General features: G+C 37.8%; 2 protein-coding genes across 3 annotated transcripts; both read right to left on the bottom strand.

The window, feature by feature from the left end:
- Positions 1-267: 267 nt before the first annotated feature.
- Positions 268-18465, bottom strand: LOC145982976 (hemolymph lipopolysaccharide-binding protein-like). 2 transcript variants are annotated; one of them, XM_083116257.1, is made up of 4 exons: positions 18049-18465; positions 6714-6814; positions 3472-3720; positions 268-487 (listed from the first exon to the last, which is right to left on the bottom strand). In XM_083116257.1, the coding sequence occupies exons 2-4, from the start codon at positions 6790-6792 to the stop codon at positions 321-323; spliced, it is 495 nt and encodes a 164-aa protein (XP_082972383.1). In that variant the 5' UTR covers positions 6793-6814; positions 18049-18465; the 3' UTR covers positions 268-320. The 2 variants fall into 2 exon arrangements, with proteins under 2 accessions (XP_082972383.1, XP_082972382.1); XM_083116256.1 differs by lacking the exon at positions 18049-18465 and adding an exon at positions 8453-8519.
- LOC145982977 (uncharacterized) lies at positions 9903-20294 on the bottom strand. The gene is made up of 2 exons (XM_083116258.1): positions 19386-20294; positions 9903-9941 (listed from the first exon to the last, which is right to left on the bottom strand). The coding sequence occupies exons 1-2, from the start codon at positions 20292-20294 to the stop codon at positions 9903-9905; spliced, it is 948 nt and encodes a 315-aa protein (XP_082972384.1).
- Positions 20295-20848: the final 554 nt, after the last annotated feature.

Raw genomic sequence — 20848 nt, 5'->3', positions numbered from 1 at the left:
CGCCCGCCGTAAGACTGAACAAGAGCTGTAGTAAACCACGATATGTCGGAGACTTCGCAAGCAGAAGTATATGTGCCGAATAGCCATCTGTATAATAATTATATTGATTTGTAGCACATGCTATTAGCATGTTAATGTCAATAATATTATTTTGTTTTATGTGATATAAATACTTGAACCTTCATCACTTCATTTTAAATGCCGCAACATATTTCAATGCTGAAATGAGGTAGAAAAAGATGTAAACAACACGTTGTAAAAATATTGTCTAATTTAACTTTACTTTATCTTTTCATTGATGTTAAGAATTTCCATAAAATTTATTCGTTTTCGAATTCATACTTTTCGCACAGAAACACTTTTGCGTATTTGCAATTATAGTCGTTCAGTTTTCCTTCACTGTTGATGGTTCCGCAGTCTTCATTACCACCATAACTGTTAGGCTCACCATCTTTCCAAGAATTGTAGATGCCATACAGATCGTCTCCTGCAACAAACACACTTCCCATAAGCAAGTATTCATGTAATGTAACCAGCAATTTACATATTTACATAAGCCTTCCTTGGGGCTTCTCAAGATAAAATTTTCACCTGGGCGAAGTGAATTTCTATCGGCTCCTTTTTACCCTGCCACCTAACTTTCAATACTCTGGTTCTCTGGTTACATAAACACGAAATTAACTATCAATTAATGATTCTTTCTGGTTTTTCCAGAAAGGCTACAGCTCTTGTCTACTCTTACGGCGGGCGGCTCACATGCTGGAAAGGGAAGTGGGGGATACGCCGCAGACCAACCAGACAACAGCGGTGGCGCCGAGAAATATGACTTAGCGGGAGGAATTGCTACGCACACCTAGTTCTACAGGCTGCTGCGTTTCTTTACCGCTGGATTGGTCGCTTCCCCACTCCACATTTCCCCCTGCCAGCATGTAGAGCGCCCGCCGTAAGACTGGACAAGAGGTGAAGTACATAAGTGGTAAATAACTCCGTTGTTTCGTGAAGTTACAATGCACTTGCTGCTCTAATTTACTTACTAACATGGTATTTTTAGCAACTAAGCCATTAAGGCTAATGTGCTGAACGATGCGATTTCCCAACACTTTCGCTTTTGCCACTTACAACGTTTACCACTTTTAGTCCTCAATTTATGAATAAATTAAGCTATAATTTTAAGGGTGAAAATTATTTGTAGGTCATTTTGTTAAATTTCTAGGTCTTTTTTAATAATTTTAAGTAATTCAATAGGTAATTTTTTGAGGTTTTTTAGATTTTTTATCGCTACGTTAGTGTTATTAGATTAATTTTTTGATAAATATTAACAATTCGTTGGTCGGTTGACATAACGACATATCTCAGTCTTTTAAACTTTTCAGGAGGAGCAAGATACGTTTTGGCACACACTTTGGTGGATAGTTGTGAGAATGCTATTTGCCTCAAATAAATTTTGCTTCGTCATAAAAGTGACTTATATTTCTGCAATAAAATAGTATGGTTGAATGTTACAGGTGTTGCTTTAAGTGCTTGTAATTTCATCATTTGTTGAGATACGTCGGTATGTTACGTCGTAATTATTAATCACTCAGAAATATCTTTGATATACGCCATGAAAATTAGTATCAAGTTGCAGCTGCGTGATTCGGCAAACCTTTTCTTTAATCAAAATGTGAACAAAATCATATAATATCTATGATGTTATTGTCTGTGAAGCTTATTTGTTTTCTTCTTTTCTTTTCAAAGTGAATGCTTATTTTCATTTTGAAGTTCTTTAGATTTACATGTGTTAAATACAATAGACAAGTTAAAAAAAGTTTTCACTATTAAGTGTACAATTGAAAATCAAAAAGTTCAAAATTACTGCATAACAATACCACAATATTGAGACATAATTTGTCTACATTAAATTAGCATCAAGAAGGACCATTTTGTGGAATAGAGTGACCTAAAGCACGCAGTTTCATAACAGATTAATTCAGTGATTCAGATTTACGTAAACATGTTTGCAATCACTGTAGAACCACGGGAAAGGGACCAGCGCACATTGACATTATATCCACATTCTTCTCGTGCGCTATTCTCGAGTCAGAATCATATTTTCAATTACTTTCATTCTGTTACGCCCAATGTCTACCACATCCTAATTTTTACCAGTCCCCATCTTATTCCCTGGCTTACCTGGTTTGACTGACATCCAATAAAATACAGCGTGTTCAAAAATTGACGCAACCTTGTGGAAAATATCATGAATTGTTCTTGTTTCGTTATAGGTGCTGAATAACTGAGCAGCCATGGGCAATACATTGCAACAGCGTATATTCATTGTGACAAACTACATCCGCACCAACAGTTATGCTTTGACCCAAAGGGTCTACACAGAGAAGTACGAAACAGATGCTTCAAACAAATCCTCCATCAAGCGGCTGTACGACAAGTTTCAGGTGAAGTGAAGTGTAGTGGAAACACCGAGAAACTGTCAATCAAGGTTTTTAACAGAAGAAAAGTTGACTGATGTGCGAGCTGCATATGTTGTGAGTCCAAAAAATCAGTGCGACGCCTTTCAAGAAATTCCGGGCTCTCCATTGGCAGTGCACAAATGGCGTTGCGCAAGTGTTTGAAATTGAACCCCTATAAAGTTAGAGCGGTCCAGCAACTGCTGCCTGAAGACCTGCATACCTAAAAAGACTATTGTCGTTGGTTCATGGAATCTGTAACGCCAGAAGGGAAGGAACTCGATGATTGGTACTCGACTGATGAGGCATGGTTCCATCTGGATGGATACATTAATGCCCAAAATTTTCGGGTATGGGCCAGTAACGACCCACATGTGATGAAGAAGTTGCCTCTGCATTCACAGAAAATTGGGGTTTGGTGTGCCATATCACGTAGTCGTGTGTTCATTACATTCTTTGAGCAGACAGTGACCTCTGAACGGTATGTGACAATAGTTAGAGAATTTGTTAAAACGTTGTCAGCTGAGAAGTTGGAACGCACATGGTTACAACAGGACAATGCCACAGCCCACACAGCTGGGAACACAATGCGTTACTTGGAAGAGTGTTTTCCAGAACGAATGATCTCAGTGGGGTTATGGCCACCGCGATCTCCAGATTTATCGCCTCCAGACTTCTTCTTGTGGGGTTATATTAAGGACTCCGTCTACATTACTCATCCGCACAGTATTCCGGAATTTAAAGACAATATTCGTAGCTGTGTTGAACATCTCACAGATAACATTCAAAAGGGTTTTCAACAACATGGTTCGTCGTGTCTACTTGTGTGAAGAACAAAACGGCAGTCACTTTCAGCACTTAATGTAAAAATGTAATAAGAAATGTTTTCCATAAGGTTGCGTAACGATTTGAACACCCTGTATAATACATTTTATAAAATTTATTCTGTGTTTTAATAAGCAATTTTCGCCTTACTCTACTCAAATGGATCAGTCGTTTACTGATCTATGAGAAAAGCACTCACCTAGAACCGTCTCGAAGAGTCCCTCTGTGTTCCTGTCGTGAAACCCAATGTACACATAACTTGCCACGCCGATACTCGAAAGAATGTTCGAAACAGCGGCCTCTTCTTCAGCTGAATTGATGACAGCTAAGTGTGCTCCTTGCAGGGCACAAATAACCACTGCTTCGTCCCACACTCTGGCTTTTGAATGGTAAATGTAGCGTCCCGCATGATACCCTGGTTCAAATTCAATTGCTCTGCTTCCATTATCTGTAACGATCAAATCACCACACCTCTATACCTATATTATTTTACAATCATCAAATTTCGATAATAACACACTTCTAAAAAACATTAATAATCTTACTGCCAGTAGATACAATCTGAAAGAATTGACTGGTAGCGTGCCACAGTTTACTCTTATCTGCTTTAACGGAAGGCAGGATCACATACCTTACAAACACAATAAAAAAAACTAGGGCTGAGCCGATATCACTTTGAACAGATACCGATGTACACACTCCGATTCCCACCGATACCGATAATGATACTTGAAAAGTGTAAAAATGAAGTGTTGTTCAATTGTTGACTAATACTGTGTAAATATTCCACTCTAATTAAATGCATCAATATATCAAGATATTTTACTTTAATATATTCAAGTATCACCTAAGAATATTAAATTACACGTTACATTATCACAAATTCATTTTTTTCGGAGGAAAATGATGCTAAATAAGCAGAAACTTCGAATTTTGGGAAATTTACAGTATAAATAAACTCCGCGAAAGTGTTGCACGCATTTTTTTCGGATCCGGTGAAATGCCAAAATGCCTTAAAAGTATCGGTCGGTATGGTAAATATATTTTGATCTCGTTATATCGGCATTTGTATTGGCTCTGACCTAGTTATAAATATGACAAATGCAGATCATATATTAAACATGATAAACACGTTGCTGACCACTAACGCAGTTACTAGGACTTTGAATGTGCCAAAATTTAATACATTTACTTTCAGAATTCTCATTACTCCAGTGATGTAAATCAAATAGAGAAACGTATCAAAGGACACAATTGATAAGTAATTAGGTTACTGCATGAGCACATTCCAACAGAGCCCACTCTAAATGAGCGTTATTATGTAAACAAAGGTCTAAAACTGGCTCTTGAATATTAAGTTCTGATCCTGCCTTAAGCCATAATACTTCACTGAGCGGTTCGCTTTGGCGTTGTCGCTAATGGCCCCACGTTGGGCGCCACTTTTTGCTACGCACGTAGTCGGCTATACTGCCGGTGGGGACGGAGGTTGGATTTTCTACAGCTCTATCCGCTCAACCGATTGCAAGGTTGGTTTCCAAATATGCCCGATCGAGGCTCGAAAACAGGGTTGTAGTCGAGGGTGTACTGCAGTATACGTGGTTAAGCGTACTCATTTGAATATAGCTATTGCTACAATGCGCATGCCATTTAGTTTTGGTTTGTTTATATTTATTTATGTAATCTGGCCGTAACTGTAGTAAGCTTATTCAGGTCTACCTTTTGTTGTAAGAACAATGTAGAAGTTTGACTTATCATGACTTGAGATTTCGAAGCACTTAAGGAGTAAGTTCCATCTGAAAATGACAACAATGTTCTTATATCCTTTAGTCACAACAATTGACGGTGGACTATAATCATAAGACGCGACATTTGATGCCTGTTCTATTTCAGTTTCATACACGGAGAAAACAAAAGAGGATAGAATTATTGCTTTTCTGTTCATTTTTACGATGTTTATGTACATATTTTTCCAATTTTCTAATATTACCTGTAATTAGCAGTATTATTAAAGTTATAAAAAGTATACAAACTGATAATTCACAAAAGCAATATCTAGAAGAAAATTTAGTAAAATATCATGTTTCTCTATAGTCATATACCTCTTTTTTTTGCCAATTATGGATATAGCATCATCAACAGTATTCTACCATGAAATACATGTTTTTGTAGAAGTTGAACCCATATATACATACATTTAGTGGAAACATAATAAATTTTTTTGTGGAAATATGGTCTCCACTTATCATTGCACGAAACTTAGTGTATATCTTATGAACATTTTGCGACTACAGCACTGCTCGGAGGTAAAATTTTATCCAAACTCTAACAAGAAAGGGTCTGATGGCAAGTAATGACTTCTGTTCTTCCCTCGCTTGATGGCTTCTTTGGCTTTTATGCTGAATAACTCTCTTTGAAATTTTTAAAAGAATTATCAAACCATAAATCTAATGGTCGTCCTCTTTCTGTATCTTCAGATTAAGGACGAATCACTATGACCCCTGGCTGAATTTTTAGTCTCCCTTTTGGTCAACGTGATCCCCAATATGACAGGATGACGTAGTAACTAACTTTGACTGCCCTGTTACTTCGGGATTCTTTCAACGCTGACCACTGAAGTAGAGCGGTTCCACGATCACTGTTTAAGGTAGAAACCCCGGCATAGAGGGAGATTTACATGGAAATTCGGTAAAGGTGTGCAAAAAAGAAAACAGGAAATAGGTGATGTACTACTGAACAATTTGAGATAGAGACCTAGGGTCAGAGAAGCCGGCGCATTGAGATACGGATAAGCACCTCACTTGAGTGTGGATGTCCGCAACCATCTGGATGTTAACTGGATTGGATGGCCCTACCTGGCCTGCAAGATCACCCGACCTGAATCTATATGATTTTTTGTCTGGGATATGGCAATTCACTTGTTTATGAGATCCCATTGGACACGAACATGGAAGCAGTCGCCAGGATTGTGATGTGATTCGTAACGCGCCAGTTACACTGTTGTCATGCTTGCAATCTGCGTGGTCGCCATCATTTTGAACAGTTGTTTTGAAGCACCTGATGGTATTTTGTTGAAACCTACTTGTCAATGCTATGACACTAGTTTCCCAACATGAAGCATGTAACTCACACGGTTAAATCAATATCAATTAACGTCGTTGCTCACTGTAGGTTATCGGTGTCAATGCATACCATTTATTTGTCATTGCTATGGACGATGGTACATGTTACAGCTCGACATGTTTCAATCCATTTCTTCTTACGCTGACTTCTCCGATCCTAATTTCCTTATCTCAAATTGCTCAGTGGTACAGTGCATCACCAATTTCCTGTTGTGTTTTTGCACACTTTTACTGAGTCACCCTGAATATGTATGCATCTATGTAGTTGGCATGTCTAATAAGTTACACTGTTAGCGTCGGTTAAAAAAAAAATTGAACTTACGTGATGCCAAGGTTTCTGTATTCAGTCCAAAAACTGAAATGAGGCACGATACCAATAGAACAACCGACAGGAATTTCATCGTCTTGTTAAGAAGTTATAACCTAAAAAGGGACAACAAAATATAATTAAAATATGTTTCTTACATGCAGGAATGAGATCCCAAATTATTATGCTATGACGGAATGCATAGATTTACTCTAATCTCACACCAACCCGACTCACGCCGGTATGAAATTAGACCATGTAAGAAATTAAGGGTCGAACAGAGCATCAAATTTGAAACTCTACACCCAAATGATATCTTAATCCAACATCAAGATTGTGTTCAGACAACACAACATATCAAAGATATTGTTGTAAATATACAGCGAGCCAAGAAAAAAATATGTACATTACAGCAGGTATTATATTCGATATACTTGACTAGTGAGAAAACTAGAGGACCATCACGAAAATTTGATTGGTCTTTACGTCATTTCTGATCAATTATAATTAAACACAAACCGTGAGCATTTTAATTAATACACGTAAATTTATATTTAATATATATATTCTCTCAATATTAATAAATAATAATTCAATTAGTCATGAATACTCTAAATTACATGTCCTTGAAACTTGATGACAAGAAACATACACTTAAAGACTGCTCATGCAGTTTGCATCTCGAAGAGAGCATGTGAGGTCTCTGAGCACATGAATGAATTGCCCATATTCTGTTGCACTTTTTAGTAGGAAACCTTTTTCCATTGATGATCAGTAGCTACTTGAACAATTAGCTGCGGACTATGTTACATCATATGTACCTAAACTTATGAATAGAAACATTAAAAAAAGTACCAAGATTCAACAGTGAGCTTTACATGACTCGCAAGCCGAAGTTTGTGTAGCCCTGGTATACAGTGGTGTCCTATATTTTAATTTGTGCTCACGCAGTGGTTTAGTCCGTAGAGCGTCTGACTGCCACGCGAGAGACCCAGATTCGATTCCAGGGGTGGGTGATCTAAGATTAGTGTTCTTCCGTCTTCGTCCCTCCATAAAGTGGCTCAGGGTACCTGGGGACAGTCCTAGGGGTGAGCGAGGTGCTGATTACACCACCATCAAAGTGGACGAGATGGAGAATTTGTGGAGGCTTAACCCAACATCCCCTCAATGTGCCTTCATGGCATGGCGCTGAAAGCATAGTACCACAGAAAGGGGCGAGCCACCCTGTACCATAAACGGTTTTTACCTCCGGCTTAAAGTCGGATAAAAATGATTTACCAGATCAAAGATGCCACATAACCTTCCAAAACAGGTGAAATTCTCATATAAAGCATAAATTAGCTATGTTCTTGTCATTTTTATACATATCTTTTATTTTACAAAATTCTAACAGTAATGTTGATTTTAAAGAATAAAACTTATAAGAAAAACAATTAAAGGTGTTCAAAGCATTCAAACAAAAAATAAATATTGATATCGGTTGAGAAGTAGCCGGGAAACAAACGATTTAAAAATTTGAAATCCGCCATTTTGGAACCAATATGGCGTCTAAGCGATCAAAATTCGACTCATGTGACCACAATCCTGTTAAAAATCTGTGAAGTTAAACCGAGGGAAAATTTCATTGTTAACGAAACATGAGTTAGTTCCTTGCATTGCAACTCTGACTGATACATTTTCGTAAGTGCATTATTCAACAATATTTAAAATCACTATAACCAACGTACAACAAGCAAGAAACAAACAAAACTTACTTCCTATTCTCAATCCGGGTGGAAAAGGCACAGAGGCGAGGTGTTTCGGTGTTTGCTAAGAAATCGTCACACATAGGGTTTCAGCTTGAAAGATTTTCTTTTATAGCACTCAGAAGGAAGTCAGACGATTCCAGCATTTGTAAGAAATTCATTGTTCTGTCAATCCTGCCAATCAAATTTAATGCAACTTGACACATGAATTTATGAAAATAGTTGATTATATACAAATCAACTTGAACTTAATTTCAAATATAATTCTTCCCTGACCTTTTAACTGGTTTCCAAGATATGAGCAGGAAATTTTGCACATCTAATCTTCTTTAACGTGTCTTCACATTGCACATGAGTCAAAAGAGATTTAACACGCCGTAATCTTGTAATATTTCCTATTTCAGTGCAGTCATAGTAAAATACTAGAAATAGTGCAATTGAAATATTTTTTGACAATGATGCACAGAAAATATTCCTCCTGTACAGCAACAACACAATGGAATACAGTGCCACAGTAAATAATGCTAAGAAGACTTGTCGAGCGCATACACGGTGTTCAAAAATTATTGGTCGATTTTGTAAGGCATATTTTTCACCAGTAGTGAACAGAAATACGTGATATTACCACCATTTGAAAGTGTAATGTTTGCCATTTCACATAGATCTTAAGTATATTCGATGTGTGCCTCATGTGTGGAGGCTGTGATAACTTACAGGGTGTCCACATGAAATCTTCCTGATATAAAATTATAACTGTGAGGAAAGTATTCGACGTAGAGCCTTGCTCTTTGTCGCATTATGTAAAGCAACTCAAAAAGGTTTTTTTTTTTTTTTTTTTTTAATATAGTGCACTTCTACTTCCTAACCCTCAAAATGTCTAGCCGATACTCGATCTCGACTTATGTGCTCAGAAGCATGTCAGGGGTGATGGAGTAGATGGCATTCCCAATTCTCCTACAGAAATTACGAAGGTCACGTACAAGGGAAGTGTATATCGTGTCTTTTACATAACCCCACAAGAAGAAATTCAGACGGGAAATCTTGAAGGCCTCCCTGACTCTACCGTTTCATCAGATGTGCGTTTTCTGCCAGAAACCTGACTGTCGGTTAACACTCCAAGTGGCTAGAAACTTGTCACACCAAGCCTTAATTGATTAACTGATTGATTGAGTGAAATGGTCAACACTTTTCATTATTGGGATTTACACAGCTGCCTTGTGATGGCTCTATGAGCGTCCCACAATTGACAGAGGTGGGGTATGGTTGGTGGACTACTATGTTGTTCTCTCAGCTAGATCCGAGGTATCCGCTAACCAGCAACAGGTGCGGTCATCCATTCATATTGGGATTTAGGCGTAGAGCAGAATACTCAGCACTTTTAAAAAATATATGTCAAGAATCAGCAATATGAGGCCACGGATGTTCCCAAGGTAAAATATTCCGGAGGTAAAATAGTCTCTCATTCGGATCTCCGGATGGGGACTACTTTGGGAGATCCCTGGACTAAGAATAAGATCTACATTAGGAATAAGGATATTAAATTAGGCACTTGGAATGTTCGGTGGCCGCGGTGGCTCAGTCGGTAACGCGTCTGACTACCATGCTCAAGGTCCCGGGTTCGATCCCCGGCCGGTTCAAATCCGAGAACTTTTCTAACGGTGGAAGCGGCCCCGGCGCCTACCCAGCGTCGAATAACATGGGTACCTAGGGGAAACCCTGGGGGGTAAAGGCGGTCAGGGGCGTGATGCTGATCACATCACCCCCACTCACGACCGGATCAAGAAAGTGTGGGGCGTTACCCCCACACCCCCTATACGCCTTCATGGCGTGGTGCTATGCACAGGGGAACACTTTACTTTTACTTTTTTTTTTTACTTGGAATGTTCTGAGCCTTTTCCGGCCTGAGGCATTTCAGTGTACAGTTAATGAGATAGTTAAGTATAAATTAGATATAGTAGCTGTCAATGAAGTTAGGTGGCCAGGAGAAGGGAATTCTAAAACTAGAAATTATACTTTTTTCTATGGTAGTACTGAAAGTTATAATTTTGGAACAGGCTTCTTCATAAATAATATAATTATCTCGGCCCTTAAAACAGTAGAATTTATTAATGATAGGATTTCATATGCAGTTTTACAAGGTAGGTGGTGCAAAATTATTTAATAAACATTCATGCACCAACGAAAGATAAAGATGATATTATTAAAGATGAATTTTATGCAGTTATAACAGGTATTTGATACATTCTCCCAGTATTATATGAAAAATCTGTTAGGTGACTGTAATGCACAGATTGGCAAAGAAGAGACATTTAAACCCACGATTGGTAAAGAAAGTCTTCATGAATTAAGTAATGATAATGCTATCAGATTAATTACTTTTGCAACCTCAAAGAATTTAATTGTGAAAAGTACCACTTTTAAATATAAAGATATCCATAAATATACCTGGTCTTCTCCAGATGGTAAAACTCATAATCAGATAGATCATATTATCATTGATAAGAGAAGGCATACTAGTATAATTGACGTTCGTACACATAGAGGTCCTGACTGTGCCAGTGACCATTATTTAGTAATTGCTAAATTAATAGAATAATTCTCAGTGATAAATCATAAGCAACAAAATCTAAAAGCTCTAAAATTTAATACAAGAAAATTTGCTGATGAAAGAATTAAGAAAGATTACCAATTTAAACTGTCAAATAGATTCGATAGATTGCAGGATTTAAATGATGATGAAAATAGAAATACTACAGATGTACTAGGTAAATAAGAATTGGGAGCAGATACGCAATGCAATAGAATCAGCAGCTAATGAAAGTATAGGATACCATAAACCAAGAAAAAGTAAGCCATGGTTTGATAATGAATGTAATCTATTAAAAATAAGAAATCAGGCTAGACTCAGGTGGTGAAATTACTCTGATGATACAGATTGAAGCAATTATAATATAATAAAACGAGAAATTAACCGCACGTTTAGAAGTAAAAAAAGAGATTACTTGAAAAGCAAAATTAACGAAATTGAAACAAACAGCAAAAATAAAAATGTCAGAGATTTATATAAAGGTGTAAATGAATTTAGAAAGGGGTGACAACCTAAAGTAAACTTGATAAAAGATAAAGATGGTGATTTTTTGGCCGATCCAAGCAATATTTTAAATAGATGGAAGAACCACTTTAATGACCTTTTAAATGTTCATGTAGGAAATAAATCAGAAGTAAATGAAGTACACACAGCAGAACCTTTAGTTCCAGAACCTAACTTGACTGAAGTTAAAGATGCTATTAAAAGGCTAAAGAATAACAAAGCACCTGCCATTGATTTAATACCAGCTGACTTAATTAAATATGGTGGAAATTCATTAATATGTCAAATTCATAAATTAATTACTTTAATATGGAATAAAGAAGAAATCTCTCATCAGTGGAAAGAATCCATAATTGTTCCTGTGTTTAAAAAAGGTGATAAAATGAACTGCAATAATTACCGTGGAATTTCTCTACTCTCAACAACCCTATAAAATATTATCTTACATTATTTTAGCAAGACTAACCTCACATGCTAATGAAGTTATAGGTAATTATAATTATCAGTGTGGATTTAAATGTAACAGATGAACTACAGATCAATCAATCGTATGTCATAACGTAAATGACACTGCAACACCGAAAAAACTAATTTGGTTGAATTTACAAAACTGTAAACAATTTTTTAAAGTTGATAATTTTGAACAAATTCTTTGGTAACTACAAACACATGTGCTCGATTACTAAATAGCGTTTAGTACTAGTGAATAATCAGTTGTTTGTTGTTTGTTTAAGCATGTTGGTTGCCAGAAACTGTCTTTGGATACTCCAAATTTTTTCCTCTGTGAAGAGTTAACAGTATTCTCGGTTGAAAATTGGTTTTGAAAAGGGGGTGCTGAAGGGGGTGAGGAAGAATACTAAGCGGTGCGCAAGCTTCCCCTGGCGCCGCCCCTGATGAGAATGAACCTCATGCACTGGTTCCCAGTGACAGACGGCAGTTTCAACGGTTCAACAGACATTGCTGTGTGTGGTGTCGCCACATTCCACGTACGTCTTTGCTCCGCTGAATAAAAATCTGTATAAAATCGGTTTCGCAATGTGTATTGAAAATGATAATGGATTTTAAAAACAGATGCAAAGAACTTCAAAACAAGATCAACATTGTATTTGTAGGACTATCCACTACTAAGAAAATGTTGATTCACAAATTTGGAAGAATGGTTACCCCCACACCCCCTATACGCCTTCATGGCGTGGTGCTATGCACAGGGGAACACTTTACTTTTTACTTTACTTTTATGGTTTTTTGACCAATTTTTAAAATATGAAAATTAACAATTTGTGCTTAAACCTTTCTACCTGCACCATACTAAAATTACATCACATTCGTACAACTAGTGTTTTATTTATAGAATTTATAAGAAAGCGATCGATTTGCAAAATTTAAAAAAAAACAAAAACAAAAGAAAAACAAAAAAACAGTTTATTTGTTCTCACGACGATAAAAAATAGAAAGCATACCAGAATAAACACTTTATTAGCATAGATTAACGCAGACTTGAATCAGCTAAATTGTGATGTAACTCGTTTTTATATAGGTCTACTGGTTAATTTTTAATTGAAGTCGAAACTTGAGTATCTATAATTTTTAACCCGACAGTATATATAGTGCTGGACAAGAAAAACAGGACACCTTAATATTTGACATCTGAATTGCAATTACTTATGAATTACGCTCTGAGTTAAGTATTGAACAATTGAACATTCATTATTGAACATTTTCCATACTATCTCCGTTTATTATTTAATTACTCGTATTTACTTTACGCCTAGTAGGCTCAAAATCAATTTCATGCTATTTTGTTTTAATTTATTTTATTTTCAATTCATGTTGACGTTATTTTGTTTAATGTCTAGAGAGCCATGAATTTTGGTTCATAGTAACCATAGTAACAGATATTATTGACATTGTCATTGCTGGTGTTTTTCTTGCAAGTGTATTGTTGATTGATTAATTGATTTGGTGTTTTAAGTCCACTTTGTGCACAGTAAGGCTAATCGTGACTGAACCAAGAGTTTAAAGTGGGATCCGAACCACTATGTGCCTACACCGGGTATCGAACACGGGACACCTTGATCACAAGGCGGCGGCGCTACCACTGCGCCATTGCAAGTTTATTGTAAATGAGTCGTGAAGAGGTAGTAAAAGCAGTAGGTCTTCGTGATGATGGTCGTAGTGTGCGCTATATTGCTAGGGTGCTAAATATAGCACTATCCATGAAGCTCTCAGACGGTATGATGCAACTGGTTCCTATGGTAGAAGACCGGGTTCTGGTCGGACACGATGCACAACAGCACGGGAAGATCGTTTAATGTGTATCATAGTCTTAAGAGACCGTCGAACGACTTTAAATATTGTGGCAAAGCGTTTTAGAAATGTTCATTGAGCTGTGGTTCATTCACGAACAGTTCGTAGAAGACTGAATGAAAGTAGTTTATCTTCTCGGAAGCCGGCTACAGGTCCCAGGTTGTTAGAACGTCGCCGGAAGCTAAGACTGGAATTTACTACACAACACTTACAGTACATTGGAATGTGGAGCAGTGGGAAAAGATTTTATTCTCTGTTACGCACCCAAACGTAGCGCCGAGTCAGATAAAGTGGACAATAGATGGCAGCACGCAACAAAAGTATTAGGATCGCGGATTAAAAGAACAATGAGTGAAGGAACAAATGAAAGTGATTGTAAATACTGAAACGGATTGTGTATGTCTTAATTTATTAACTTAGAATAAGGATGAAGTGAAATCGAAGAGAAAAGATCAAATGATCGCCACATATAACATATACGATTACACGAAGAAATTAAAGAAGTCGAAATGTGATTACGATTTTGTGCCCGTCTTATATCTACGGTTCCAACAAGGATGAGATTCCTTGTTAGGCTTCCGTTGTTTTCCCGGTGTAGCGCCAGTTCTTTCGCAGCCCCCAAGCACTTCGTGTAGGCGCATCTATTGCAGCCCCGATCAAGGTGAGCGCGGGATAGGCGGCACCTTTTGATTAGCCCTTTTTTCATTTGGTTAGTAGGTGGCGCAGCAAGCCAGGCAGCGATCCTAGGGAAGGTATACAGAGATTTGGGGTATTAATACACGAAGAATACACGTATGCAGATAAACGGTTGTAATCCAAGAAGAATACATGTATGCAAATAAATGGTAGTAATCCAAGAATAATACATGTATGCAGATAAATAGTTATAATCCAAGAAGAATACATGTATGCAGAAAAATGGTTGTAATCCATGAAGAATACATGTATGCAGATAAATGGTTGTAATCAATGAAGAACCCTTTAGAAGAAGAAACCTTTAGAAGAAGAAGCCTTTAGAAGAAGATAACAGTCACAACGAAAAAAGAAATACGAAAATACGTAAACATTAACCAAAATTGTAGAACGAAAATATAACTTAGTGTGGATATTGTATTATGCAAATATTTTCAAAATATATTCTGTAATAGGTAAACTTCTTTGACCAACATACAACGTTAGCTCCTCATATCTTAGCCCTAGGTATCTCTTACTCTACCCTTGTGCTAAGCTGGCATTTATGCAAAAGTACGCCTCGGCGTTACGTGGCATCTACGATGAGTCAAAGTTCAACCTGCGTTCATCAGACATCTGTGAACATGTGTATAGAAGACCTAATGAGCGTTATGCACAATGTTGTTTCGTTGAAATATCACCCTTTGGAGGCGGTGGTGTCAGGTCTGGGGAGGTATCTCTTTACAAGGACGTAGAAAGTTGGCTCTTGTAGAAATTGGGGCAACGACACCTTGCAGGTATATTACAGAATGCTTGGCAGATCATGTAGTACCATATGCACCATTCATAGGGCCGGACTTTGTTTTTATGCATGACAATGCACGTTCTCATATTGCGAATATTCTCACGGAGTACCTACCTGGACGAATTTGGGATTACGCGATTAGAATGGCCACCACAAAGGCCAGACCTAAATCCGATAGAGCACGTCTGAGATCAACTGAAACGACATATCAGAAACCGTGCAAGAGTTCCAGAAACAATTGAAGAGCTAAGATATGCTTTTCAAGAAGAATGGGAGCAATCGCAACCACGATTTTTTGTCTGGGGGGTTGGCAAGTACCAGGATAAACGTACCAATCATAATAATAATAATAATAATAATAATAATAATAATAACAATTTTAATAATAATAATTTTAATAATAATAATCTTAATAAAAATTATGTCAACAATAATAAATTTACAATAACTTTATTATTATTATTATTATTATTGATTTGCTTTATTTTACTTCGCTTCTTGTACAACTTTTGACTAATTTACGAAGATGTGGATGAGTGATGGCATGATGAAAATGATGAATTGATACTCTCAAACATCCATGCCCAAGCAGGGATTCGAACCCAGGACCAACATTATTATTATTATTATTATTAGTAGTAGTAGTAGTAGTAGTAGTAGTAGAAGTAGTGGTGTTGGCGGTAGTATCAAAGACGTTATTATCCTCGTAAATTACGCAAAAAAGGGGGGTAGAAGTTTGTGCTAAAGCATTTGTGTTTGAACAAATGATTTGAATTTTTTTAACACGTTCAATTTCACATTAAAAACGAAAAACAAGCACATAAACTATTTTTGATAGACAGAAAATGCTTGATAAATGCATTCCAAATATAATTCTATCTTACATTAACATAACTTTCATGTACGATATATGTTTCACATATGCAACGTGGAGTGATGTGGATACTAAATTGGGTACGTATTCAAAGTTTCTTTAATACGAGGCGCATCCAGAAAGTAAGTTTCCCTATTTTTTTTCCCGTGAAAGTAAACATAATGAGCCGTGTAAATTGCGCATGCGCGGCAGAGCTAAGACGTATCAATCATATGCCAGGCGGACAGATCCCGCCCGGCGCCAGTAGCAAGGCAGCAGTGGTCCGAAGTGGAAGCTCGTATTCCTTCTCCCGCCGCATGCCAGTAGCGATGCAGCAGTGGTCCGAAATGGAAGCTCCTATTCCTTCTTCCGCCGCATGCGAGGTTCGGTCGGTGATAAAGTTCCTGAATGCACAAAGCATTGCGCCAATTGACATTCATCGTCAGCTCTGTGAGGTCTATGGGCCGAACATTATGAGTAAGCAGATGGTGCGTCGCTGGTGTCGGCAGTTTTCGGAAGGTCGTCAAAGTGTCCATGATGAAGAGCGCAGTGGGCGTTCGTCCCTCATCACTGATGATCTGGTTGAGCTGGTGCGGCAGCGCATCGTAGAGAACCGTCGCTTCACGATTACGGAGTTGAGTAGCCTTTTTCCGCAGATATCGCGATCCGTGTTGCATAAGATTGTCACGCAGAGCCTGCTGTTCAAAAAATTGTGTGCCAGGTGGGTGCCGAAAAACCTGACACCCGAACACAAAATGAAACGTTCAGGAGCAGCACTGACATTCCTGCAACGGTACCATGATGACGGCGATGATTTCCTCGACAGGATCGTCACGGGCGATGAGACGTGGATTTCGCACTTCACCCCGGAAACCAAGCAGCAGTCAATGCATTGGCGGCATAGTGGATCTCCGGTCAAGAAGAAATTCAAACAGACGCTGTCGGTACAGAACGTGATGTGCACCGTGTTTTGGGACAGGAAGGGCATTTTGCTCATTGACTTCCTCCCCAGAGGTGAAACTGTGAACGCTGACAATTACTGTGAAACACTAAGGAAATTGCGACGTGCCATTCAAAACAAGAGGCGTGTCATGCTTACTGCAGGTGTTGTGCTCCTCCATGACAATGCTCGTCCACATACGGCTCGGCGCACAGCAGCTGTTTTGACGGAATTTGGTTTTGAGTTGTTTGATCATCCACCTTACAGTCCTGATCTGGCTCCCAGCGATTTTCACTTTTTCTTGCACCTCAAGAAATTCCTGTCCTCCGGTGATCGTTTTAGCAACGATGAAGAGCTGAAGACGTCTGTCACACGCTGGTTCCATTCAAAGGCGGCAGAGTACTACGACAGTGGGATCCAAAAGTTGATACCACGATACGACAAGTGTCTCAATTCTGGTGGTTGCTATGTTGAAAAATAGCTGAACCTTTGCTGTACCTGTTGCCAATAAATGGTTTCCTGAAACTGTGTTTTTTTTTTAAAGAAATAGGGAAACTTACTTTCTGGATGCGCCTCGTATATATTATATACAGCATATATTATTTAAATACATTACATAACCAATTCATCCATCTCACCATAAACCAACAGCAAAAATGACATAAATTGTCTCTGGAATGTGAACGCCCCCTTTCCTCCAAACAATTGTTCATGCATTGAAAACTAAATCAATTAGGACAAGTCTTATTTCTCTGTCTGGTGACTTACGGTACATTACAGCGAAGAAATATAAATTGCGAGCGAAGCGAACGAGAACATTTTTTGATTCATTTTTTTTGCAGGCTGAAATCAATATTAATTGAATGGGGCGCAAATATTTTCAAGGAACGCCATGGCATCATATAACTTACAACTTTTCTGCCTCCCCGATACTTACTTACTGGTCGGCGCTACAGTCCATGTAGGTCCTTGGCCTTCCTGACTATCTCCCTCCATTCGTCTCGATCCTCTGCTTTTCTTCTCCATCCCTTGACTCCTAATCTTCTTAAGTCCTCCTCCACATCCTCTATCCATCTTTTCCTGGGCCTACCTCTTCTCCTTCTCCCTTCCAGTTTTCCATTGAATATTTTCTTGACAACCCGTGCTTCTTCCATCCTCTGAACATGCCCAGCCCATCGTATTCTACCCTGTTTGATCTTCACTACAATATCTGGCTGGTTAAATAATTCCTGTACTTCCATATTTGTTCTCATTCTCCATCCCTCTTTATCTCTTACCGCTCCAAATATCCTTCTCAGTATTTTCCTTTCCCACCTTAACAACCAATCTTCCTCTCTTACCGACATCACCCAACTTTCTGAACCATACATTACTATGGGTCTTAATATTGTTGTATATATATTTTAATTTTTGTGTTCCTACTAACATTCTTAGATTTAAACACGTTTTGCAAAGAAAAGTAGCATCGATTTCCACTTGTTATCCTTTCCTGTATTTCTGTAGCTGTCTTGTTATCTGCTGTTATTATTGAGCCTAAATATTTAAAGGCTTCCACCCTTTCATATTCTTTTACATTTATTATTATGTAAGGTTCTCTTCTGCCTGTTTCTGGATTTCCCATCTTCATATATTTTGTTTTATTTGTGTTCACTTCCAGTCCTAGTTCTTGAGCTTTCTCTTCTAATACTTGATAACTCTCTTCCATAGCTTGCTTATTCCTTGCTATTAAAGCTACATCATCTGCATATGCTACTATTTGTGTTAGCCTATTTAATATTGTTCCTCCAGGGTTGATTGGTAGTTGTCGGATTACTTTTTCCAATGCTAAATTAAATAATATTGTCCTTTCTCTACTTTAAACATGTTTGTCATTTCCTGTTCTACTCTGACTTTACATTCCGTTGTCTTCATTGTCATTTTTGTCAGTCTTATCAATTTCCTTGGGATCCCAAACTCTTTCATTATACTGTAGATCTTATTTCTTTCCAAGCTGTCGTATGCTTGTTTAAAATCGACATATAGTTGGTGAAGTTCTTTTTTGTACTCATAGAACTTCTCCAACACTTGACGCAGTAAAAATATCTGGTCCATCGTGGAGCGATTTTTTCTAAATCTTGCTTGGTAATCTCCCATGATTCTTTCCATCCAATCTTCCAATCGTGTTGCTAAAATTTTACCAAATACTTTATAAGTTCCATCCAGTAGTGTTATTCCACGGTAGTTTTCACACTTAGCTTTATCCCCTTTCTTATGTATCGGGTATATTATTCCTACTGTCCAGTCTCTGGGCATTTCTTCTTTTATCCAAACTTCTTCTATCACTTCATATATGGCCTTCTTCACTCCTTCTCCACCATATTTCAACAGCTCCGATTCTATGCCATCTTCTCCTGGCGCTTTATTATTCTTTAGAGACTTTATTGCATCTTTTACTTTCTTTAAAGTTGGTATTATCTCTTCCTCCTCTTCCTCACTTATTTCTTCCTCTTCATCACTTTTCCCCTCTTCTTTATCCCCCTCATTGGTTCCGTTAAGTAGTTCACAGAAATACTCCTGCCATCTTTCCATCATCTTTCTTTTGTCTCCAATGAGGTTTCCTTCTTTATCCTTGTAGAAAACCGCTCTGGGTTGGTATCCTTTCTTCAGATCTCTTGTTCTCTCATAAAACTTTCGTATCTCATTTCTATCTTTCATTTCATCTAACTCTTCTATTTTATTTCTCTCAAACTGTCTTTTCTTAGCTCTACATGTCTTATCTGCTTCTCTCCTCTTTTCTCTATATTCTTCCACTACTTGTCTTGTTCTCCGTTGAAGCATCCTTTTTCTGGCATCGTTTCTCTCCTGTATTAATATTGAGCATTCTTCATCAAACCACTGTTCTCTCTTCTTGTTTTGTTTCTTTCCCAATGTATCCTCTGCTGCCTTACCTATTACTGTTTTTAGTATTTCCCACTTACATTCTAGTTCTCCTTTCTCCCATGTATCCTTTTTGGTTTCTAGTGCCTCCATAAGTTTTTCTTGGTATTCCTCTCTTACTCTGGCATTCCTGAGTTCCTCTACATTATGTTTCATGTTCTTATTTTCCTTTTTTGATCTTTTCACGTCAATTTTCTGTCTATACTTGATTCTCACTAGATGGTGGTCTGAGTCACCATCAGCACCTCTACAACTACTGATCTCCATAATATCTGTGGCATGTCTCCTGTCTATTATAACATGATCTATTTGGTTTTTTTGTGCGGCCGTCTGGAGACACCCAGGTCTCCTTTTTTATGTCTTTTCGTGGAAGCCAAGTACTTTTAATTACCATTTCCTTACTGCTTGCAAAGTCTATCAATCTCATTCCGTTATCATTGCTTACTTCATGCAGACTTTCTTTGCCAATTATGCTTCTGTACATCTCTTCTCTTCCTATTTTGGCGTTTAAGTCCCCTAATATGATTTTTACATCGTGTCTTTGTACATGATTTATTTCTTCTTCTAATTTTGAGTAAAAAGCATCTTTCTCCTCCTCCTCTGCTTCTTCTGTGGGGGCATACACACAAAACATTGTAATATTGAAGAATTTTGCTCTAACTCTGACTGAGCACATCCTATCATTAATTGCTTTAAAGTTAATAATACTTGGTTTAATAGACTTTTGGATTAGGAAACCTGTACCATTATTACCAGTTTCTCCTCCACTATACATCAGTATATGTTTTCCAGACGTTATCATTCCTTGTCCTTTCCAGCGT

This window comes from Lepisma saccharinum, unplaced genomic scaffold (assembly GCF_977018435.1).
Source record: "Lepisma saccharinum unplaced genomic scaffold, izLepSacc3.1 HAP1_SCAFFOLD_509, whole genome shotgun sequence".
Taxonomy (NCBI): domain Eukaryota; kingdom Metazoa; phylum Arthropoda; class Insecta; order Zygentoma; family Lepismatidae; genus Lepisma; species Lepisma saccharinum.
This window is presented reverse-complemented; position numbering and strand designations above follow the sequence as displayed.